The following is an 8,571-nucleotide window of genomic DNA, read 5'->3' on the forward strand; positions in this document are numbered from 1 at the left end:
GGTTTGGCTTGGCCGGGGCTGAGTTTGGACCCGCCACCCTCGGTATATGGGGCTGGCTCCCTATTCACTGAGCCACAGGTGCTGCCCATTACTAATCTTTAGTAAACTTATGAAGACCTTGTGCCTCAAAACATTACTAATTTTGAATAAACACATGAACTCCCTTTGAGTGAACAGATGAACATCCCCCCACCTTGTCCCCAGAGTCCCCATTTCCCTGGTAGTCTATATCAGCCATTCTCAACCTGTGGGTCGTGACGCACAGGAACTGTATTAAAGGGCTGCAGCATTAGGAAGGTTGAGAACCACTGCTCTAGATGGTAGGAAATATGTAGAAAGAGGGTACTGTGTTATAAAATTCCCTGGAACCTGGATGATGCCCTCCTCAGTACTATGAGGATGAGGACCCCAAGACGAGTGCCAACAGGAGGCTTGGGGCTGAGTGAGCCTTTGAGCCAGGTTCTGTCTCCAAGTGATGCTCCCCAGGGCAGGGGGTAAGGGGTGGCACCCAGCCAGGTTGGAGCCTGGGCCCTGCCCAGCCTCAAAACTTTGAGCTCAGGAAATCCGGAGGCAGGGGAGGGGGACTTCATTGCCACATTCCTCAGCCCCTTAAGACCCCCAAGGCAGGAAGGCTGCCAGGGCCTCACCAGTTTCCCTCACAGGCTCTTTCCTGGGAGGAAGGGGCTGCCTGTGCCCACGAAGGCACAAGGGAGGGCAGGAGGGAGGCTGCGAAGGTGTTGCAATCCCCAGCCCTGGGGCCTGTCAGAGGCTGAGCCATTAACGACAGGCTCAAGGACAGACACCAGACTGCAGCCAGTTTCAGGAACTTGCCTTGACGAGGAGAGGACAGCGCGAGCACGGGGAGGCCAGGCAGGACAGAGGCCCCAGCGTGAGTAGGGGATCCCCGGGGAAAGGCTGAGCCTTGGGCTTGATGGAGAGCTGGAGTCCCAGGTCTACTCCCCTCAGTTCTGCCAAGTACCTGTGTCCTGGGGCCTGGGCCTGGGGCCTGGGCCTGGGGCCAGGGATGCATCCTTTGGAACCAGGAGTCCTGGACACAGACTCTCTTTTCCCAGGATGCCTCCACTTTTCTTTGCGGGGGGTTAGGGGGAGTTGCATCAGGGAAGTATCAAACAGCCAAGTACTCCCTTGGGGGATACCAGTTTGGGCTCAGAGACAAGCACAATCGTTCTCCCCATGCTCTGTCCCTCAGAACCTGTGTGTCTGTGCGTTCCAGACTTCGTTCGACTCTCCATCAGGCCCTTCCTCCTCAGCCCCCTCTGTCTTACTTTCTCTTCGGGTTTCTGTCTGTCTCAGAGTGTCTTTGGCTCTCTCTTTGCCTCCCACGTTTCCCTTCGCCCCTTGAATCTTAAACTTGGTATCCAAGCTCTTCAGTCTCTGGTTCAATAGACTGGTCTCTCGGGTTCTTTTTCTCTGTCAACAGCTCTCCTCCCTCAATTTTATCTCTGAGTCTCTGTCATTGCAGCCTGTGTGTGTAACTCAGTCTCTACCTTGCTCTGTTACTCTCTCTCTCTCTGTCTCTCTCTCTAAACCACATCTAGAATGTCTCTCCTGTTTATTGCCAGCCCACCCCCCACTCTACCCACAGAAAGAATCTCAGGGGAGAGAGGGGAGTGAACTGGAGAAGGGAGCAAGCGGGGAGAAGGCTGAGTGTGACCAGAGGGGAAAGCAGAAAGGGGGGGGTGGAGGTCAGCAAGCCCAGGAGGCATGACCCAGAGGAGGTGGCCAGGTGACCAGAAGGACAGGCCCCAAGGAGCTAGAAGGAAGGGATCCAGCCAGGGGGCTTTGAACCTGTGCAGTGTGAAGTACACAACCAGGTAGCAGTCCTAGAAGGCTGTGACCACAGAGCCTGTAGGGGAGCCAGGGGAGGGGTAGGATAAACCCAGCTGGGTTCCGTGAGAGGCACCCTGCTGTCTGGGTCACGAAAACAACCTGTGGCTACTGCGAGGTCTCTCCACTCAGAGCACAGTGCTAAATGCTATCATCATGATCATTTCATTTCATCTTCACAACAGTCCTGAGAAGTGGGTGGTATTACTATCCCTTTTTTCACAGATGGGGAAACTGAGGTTTGGAAAGGCGAAGTAACTTGTCCAAAGTCACAAAACTGGTAAGTGGTAGACCCGGAGTTTGGGTCAGGTGATCTGAATCCAACCTGGGCTCCAAACCTCTCTGCATACTGGCACCCCCAGAGAGTGAGACCATGCTCCCATAGACCTGATCCCACCCAACCATGTGGGGTATGTCCCGGGCTGCTGTGGAGGACGAGGGACTGATGCTAAGCCAACACCCAAGGGGAGGATGCCTGAGTCTCTCAGGCTTTGGTTGCTCACTGTAGATAGGAGCCAGAGGACAGGGGTAAGGTGGCACCTCACTAGGCATAGGCTGCGCTTGAAGGTGACCTTTGCTAAGGCAACAGAGCTGGGGTGGGATCAAAAATCCATGACAGTGGGAACCAGTGTCCCAAAATCTGGGCCTAGGAGGCTGCATCTTTCCCAACCAGCATGTATAGGGGATAATCAAACTGGTGTGCTATTGTAAAAAGGTTACCAACCACTGATTGGTAGGTGGGGCACTCTGGGCAGTTGCACAGGTTTCTCACTGCACAAAGCTTCCCAGCTGAGATGCAACTAGAGGGTGAAATCCAGCCTATTCTCTAGTTGCCAGGACCTGGTGTGGGGCCACATCTGTCTAAAGAAAGAGGTACATTCGCTCTGACTTGCAGGCTAGCAAGATGTTTGCAGGCTAGCATTCACCAAGTATCCTGAAACTGTAATATATATAGATAGAATGTGGGTTTGGGTAAGACCCCTGCAGGCAGGAGCAGCCTTGGGTATCTAGGTAGTTCCTATTCATATCTCTGGCTGGGAGGGAGAGAAAAAATTCTCCTAACTTTATCCCTGCTGAGCATAGGACATGTGCTGGGACGCTGCCTGCATGTATGATAACCATATATATACATGCAGCCTGGTCAATGATTCCCAACCAGTGCTGGAGGACCAGGTGTCGACCCCAAAGACCTCAATGGGAACAGGGTGGAGAGTTAGTTAGCCTGGACACCACGGCAGTGGTAGAAACTTTTGTATCCTTCCTAAGACTGGAGCCAGTGCTCCCTCCACCCAGGCACTATGGCCATGACCACATGATGCCTGACCCCAGAAGGCCTCTAGAAGCCCAGAATTGGTTTGTTTGTTTGTTTGTGGCCAGGGCTGGGTTTGATCCCACCACCTCCAGCATATGGGGCTGGCGCCCTACTCCTTTGAGCCACAGGCACCGCCCCAGAAGCTCAGAATTGGGAGTATATTGGACCCATTGAGTACCCCAATTGATAATCCCCTCAGCCCACTTTTTTCTCTAGCATCACTGAGGCAGCTGGCTTCCTGTGTACCCAGACAGCCTTAGCTCAGCTGCTCTGTGGAGTTCTCCGTGTCATCCAGGGAGCATCCCTGACACTCCTGGCATGGCCAGTCCTCATGCATGCACAACCTGGATGTGCCAAGGGACTAATACCCCCAGGGACATACTTTGATCCATGAGGGAGGGGCAGGAGTCAGTGAGTAAATGTTCCCAATCCCCCTCCTATCCAAGAGATTACCTTTCTCTTGGGTGGACAATTCTGAAGAGTGTTCTACATGACTCATTGGAAGGTTCTGACAGGATAGAGCCCAAGTTATCCTGAGAGGTGGCCAGTTTGATGACACAGCCTTGCACTGGCTTTCCCTCCTTCCCAGATTCATTTCCTCACTCTCTCACCTGCTTTTGGGATCTTCCCAGAATAAACTCCCTGGATCTAAGCCCTTCTTTCTGAGGGAAGCCCAGCTTAAACAGGAGAGACAGGGAAGAATGCTGGTCCTCACTGCTCCTTCCCCTGCTCTTTTCTGGAAGGCAAGTATAATAACAGTAGCTGGCTGAGCATGGTGGTTCACACCTGTAATTCTAGCACTTTGGGGGGGGCCAAAATGGGAAGATCACTTGAGCCCAGGAGTTCAAGACCAGCCTAGGGAAGAGCAAGACCCCATCTCTACAAAAATCAGAAAAAATTAGCCGGGCATGGTGGAGTACAACTGTAGCCTCAGCCACTTAGAAGGCTGAGATAAAAGGATCACTTGAGCCAAGGAGTTTGAGGTTGTAGTGAGCTGTGATGACACCACTGCACTCTAACCAGGTGACAGAGTAAGACTCTGTCTCAAACAACAACAACAAAAAAAAACAGGCATCATGGCTCACGCCTATAATCCTAGCACTATGAGAAGCCAAGGCAAATAGATTGCTTGCGCTCAAGATTCCAGACCAGCCTGAGCAAGAGCAAGACCCTGTCTCTACCAAAAATGGAAAAGCTGAGGCAAGAGGAACACTTGAATGCAAGAACTTGAGGTTGCTGTGAGCTATAAAGCCATGGCACTCTAGTCAGGGAGCCAGAAACTCTGTCTCAAAAAAAAAAAAGAAAGAAAGAAAGAAAGAAAAAACGGTAGCCAGCACTTATAGTCATTTTCTATATGCCAGGCACTGTGCAAAGTCCCTGACTTGCATCATTTTGAGTCTTCCTCCCAAAGCCCATGATCTTGACCAACCTCTTCTGCCTCCAGATGAGCATCACACTGGCGCTATGGCAAGGCCAAGGACCTGCAGCCCAATTACAGCTGCCCTGATCATCCTGCTGCTCCCGGGAAGTAAGTGTGGCCAGAGGTGGGGGTGCTATGAAGAGACGGGAGTTAAGGGAGAGATATTCAGGGTGGGAGGTGAATTGCTTCTGTGCACTGCCACATGGCTACTGGGATTCCCAGAGAATCCCAAGAGACTCAAGACTGAGCCCTAGATATGGAGTACTTGGGCCCCCAACACAGCCCTCCATAGGCAAGCCACTGTCCAAGAGGGACCAGGGCTGGTTAGCCTGCAGAAGGCCAGTGGCTTCTAAGTCTTGTCTATAAATCTCTGTGGGGCTGTAAAAAGGACCTTCTGGGTGGGCAGTAAAAGGATCAAGGTGGAAGCCACAAGGAGATGGGATTCATCCCCAAATAAGGAAGCCCTGGCAGTACTCTCTGACCATGGAAACTCTGCTCTGAGAGGTGGAGAGCTTCTCGTCTCCAGTGGTATGCAAGCTGAGACCAGGATTAACAAGGACGCTCCCCAGCAGGAGTTGGCAAATGTTGACAGTAATATTTAGGCTTCGCAAGCCACATACTGGCTCTCTTGCACATTCTGACTTGGGTTTTGTTTTATTTGTTTTTAACCCTTTAAATGTAAAAGCCATTCTTAGCTGGCAGGCCATATAAAAATAGGCCATCCAAGCCCTGCTGTAAAGGACACAGCATCAAGAGGAGCTTTGAAGTAAACAGATTTGTAAAGTTCCTTCCAGCCTGAAACTCTGCGTCTGTGAAGCAGTAGGAGCCCCATGCTGAGAATCATGAACTTGCTCTGTGGCCCTGGGCAAAGCATCCTCCTCTTAGGGCTTCAGCATCCCATCAGGAAAACAAGCCTAAGCACAGCTGAGAGAGGAGAGAAGGCATTGTGGGCACAGCGCATGCTTAGTCATTTATTTATTCAAAAAATATTCACCAGGGTCCCACTCTGTCCCTGGAATACAGCAATAAGCAAAACAGCCAAGATCTCTACAGACAAGCAAATAAGACTCTATGATGAGGAGGGATAATAAGCACTTTGGGAAAGTACTGGGCTGTTGGTCTGTTCTGGTCCTCTTAAGATGCCTAAGTGTTAACCAGGTGAAAGAAGTGGGAAAAGACTGGAAAAAGAATGCCTCAAAAGGGTGCAGCACAAAGATCCAAAGATTGGAGACATCGTGGAGTTTTCAAAGAACAGCAGGGGCAAGTCAGAATGGCTGGAGCGGAGAGAACTGAGAGGGTTAGGCAGGGGCCAGGCCAGAAGGGCTATGTGAAGGAGGTGGGTTTTTATCCTAATGATGGCAACAAATGCCTGCTTGTCTGTTTTAAGTGACTTACATATGTATTTTATTACTTCTAATCCTCCCAGCAACACTAAAGAAGGGAATATTTTTATCCCCATTTTATAGATATGAAAACTGAGGCACAGAAAGTCTTAGTAACATACCAGGGGCATTGGCTCTGCGCCTGTGGCTCAAGTGGCTAAGGCACTAGCCACATACCCCTAAGGTGGCGGATTCGAATTCAGCCTGGGCTCACCAAACAACAATGACAGTAGCAACCAAAAAATAGCCAGGCGCTGTGGCAGGCGCCTGTGGTCCCAGCTACTTGGGAGGCTGAGGCAGGAGACTCGCTTAAGCCCAGGAGTTGGAGGTTGCTGTGAGCTGTGATGCCACAGCACTCTCCCCAAAGGGAGAGCTTGAGGCTCTGTCTCAAAAAAAAAAAATTCCAGGAGCATAGAATTAAGAAGCAATAGAACCAGGATTTGGGGAGCATATATTCAGGGAAACTTGAATCTATACTCCTGGGTTATCATCTTCAAACTTAGCCCAAATAAACTCTCTACTTAACATTTATTATGTTAAAGAAAAGAACCAAGAGTTAAACCTCGGGCAGTCTAGTTCCAACATCCATGCTCTTTGCTGTCAACCGCACTGCCTTTCAGGGCAGTGATACGCCACTGAAGTGCTGTAAACCAGATGGGGTAACACAAACAGATTTAAATTGTGAAAAGATTGCTGCAGCTACAGGCATCTTATCATTCTAATCATTGCTTTCACCATCCCCGGGGACAGCACTGGAGAGGAGAGTGAGCTCTATCTGGTGGCCTGCTGGAGTCAGCTCACAAGAGCTGACTGTACACATTTCTTCCTAACCCTACAGTCAATGATGTCACTTTAGTAGCCATGGTGGGCGTATTTATACCACAGGAAGCGGCATATGCAACAAACCAGGGTCTGTTTTGTTTCTTTTTAATTTCAGACTGATATGAGGGTACAGATGTTAAAGTTACATTGTTTTCATTTCTAAGGTAAAGCTCAAGTTGTAGTTGAGCCCTTCATCAAGGGGGCGTGCTGAACACCCTCACACTGTGCCCGTTAGGAGAGATCCCGCCAATCACCTTCGCTCCTCCCCTCCCTTCTGCCTCATCTCCCCTCACCCTCACTAGACTATACTTGTGTTTTTCGTTCATGTGTTTTTCTATATAGAACCCATTGATAAACACTTGCCAGCATGTCTTCATCTCTGTCTCACTCCCATGGCCTCTGGCCATCTCCGTACACATCCTCCCCATTTCAGCCCTCATGACTTAAAGGGTGAGACAGGAAGATGAAGACACTGACTCTGGGGGTTCAAAGGCCTAGATTATAGTCCAGCTCTCCCAGACCGAGGCATCACCCACACATGGGCCATTCTCTTCCACCCCAGGCCTGGAGGCGTGCGGGCACATCAGCCTCTCGGCCCCCATTGTACGCCTGGGGGATTCCGTCACAGCCTCCTGCATCATCAACAAGAATTGCAGCCATGTGGGCCTGGAGTCACCAATTCTGTGGAGATTGGGAACAGAGCTTCAACCTGGGGGACAGCAACGGCGCCTACCCGATGGGACCCAGGAATCTACCCTCACCCTGCCCCACTTCAACCGCACTCAGGCCTTTCTTTTCTGCTGCATGAACTGGGGCAACACCCTGCAGATCCTGGACCAGGCTGAGCTTCGAGCAGGCTGTAAGTCCCTCCAGACAGCCAACCACCCTGTCTGCATGCCCTCCTGCCAGTAAACAGTAACAGCTATTACCTTTTGCCCTCTTGCTCAATAAGTACTCTATGGGCATATTAGGTCATAGTAGTGCCAGTGGGTCCTATTATTTAGCCCCATTTTGCAGATGAAGAAACTGAGGGTAGGGAAGGGTAAATGACTTGCTGAGGGCCACACTCTAAGAAGGATGGAGCCAGATTCATAGCAGGCAGAGGGGCTGTAAAGCCAGGGTGGAAACCACTCCTCTATGTGCTGCCAAACAAGTCCAAGTCCTCGGCCATAGGAGGATGTCTCCAGAAAAGACATTCTCTACCAGGTGGGCTTGCTCCCAGCTCCTCCCTTATCCTAGTCTGAGCTTTTTTTGAGACAGAATCTCACTATGTCACCCTCAGTAGAGTGCTGTGGCATCACAGCTCACAGCAACCTCAAACTCTTGAGCTCAAGTGATTGTCTTGCCTCAGTCTCCCAAATTGTTGGGACTACAGGTGCCCACCACAATGCCCAGCTATTTTTGTTATTGTTGTCATTGTTGTCCAGTAGGCCCTGACCAGGTTGAAACCTGCCAGCCTCAGTATATGTGGTAGGCACCCTAACCACTGAGCTACAGGCATGGAGCCAGCCTTTTTTTTTGAGACAAAGCCTCAAGCTGTCACCCTGGATAGAGTGCTGTGGCGTCACGGCTCACAGCAACCTCAAACTCCAGGGCTTAAGCAATTCTCTTGCCTCAGCCTCCTAAGTAGCTGGGACTACAGGCAACTACCACAACGCCTGGCTATTTTTTGTTGTTGTTGCAGTTGTCATTGTTGTTTACCTGGCCTGGGCCAGGTTTGAACTCGCCACCCTCGGTGTTTGTGGCCAGTGCCCTGCCAACTGAGCTACGGGCGCCACCTGAGCTTT

At 50.9% G+C, this 8,571-nt stretch overlaps 1 protein-coding gene across 1 annotated transcript in view; it reads left to right on the forward strand.

Annotated features, from left to right (window-relative positions):
- Positions 1 to 817: 817 nt before the first annotated feature.
- Positions 818 to 8,571, forward strand: part of CSF3R (colony stimulating factor 3 receptor) — a 16,175-nt gene continuing 8,421 nt past the window's right edge. The window contains exons 1-4 of the mRNA XM_012804190.2: positions 818 to 889; positions 2,074 to 2,128; positions 4,605 to 4,688; positions 7,347 to 7,643. Coding sequence (XP_012659644.1) covers positions 4,625 to 4,688; positions 7,347 to 7,643 — 361 coding nt within the window. The 5' untranslated portion in view covers positions 818 to 889; positions 2,074 to 2,128; positions 4,605 to 4,624. The remainder of the gene's footprint in view (positions 890 to 2,073; positions 2,129 to 4,604; positions 4,689 to 7,346; positions 7,644 to 8,571) is intronic.

Source organism: Otolemur garnettii, unplaced genomic scaffold, assembly GCF_000181295.1.
Source record: "Otolemur garnettii isolate 467f Iridium unplaced genomic scaffold, OtoGar3 scaffold00025, whole genome shotgun sequence".
Lineage (NCBI taxonomy): Eukaryota > Metazoa > Chordata > Mammalia > Primates > Galagidae > Otolemur > Otolemur garnettii.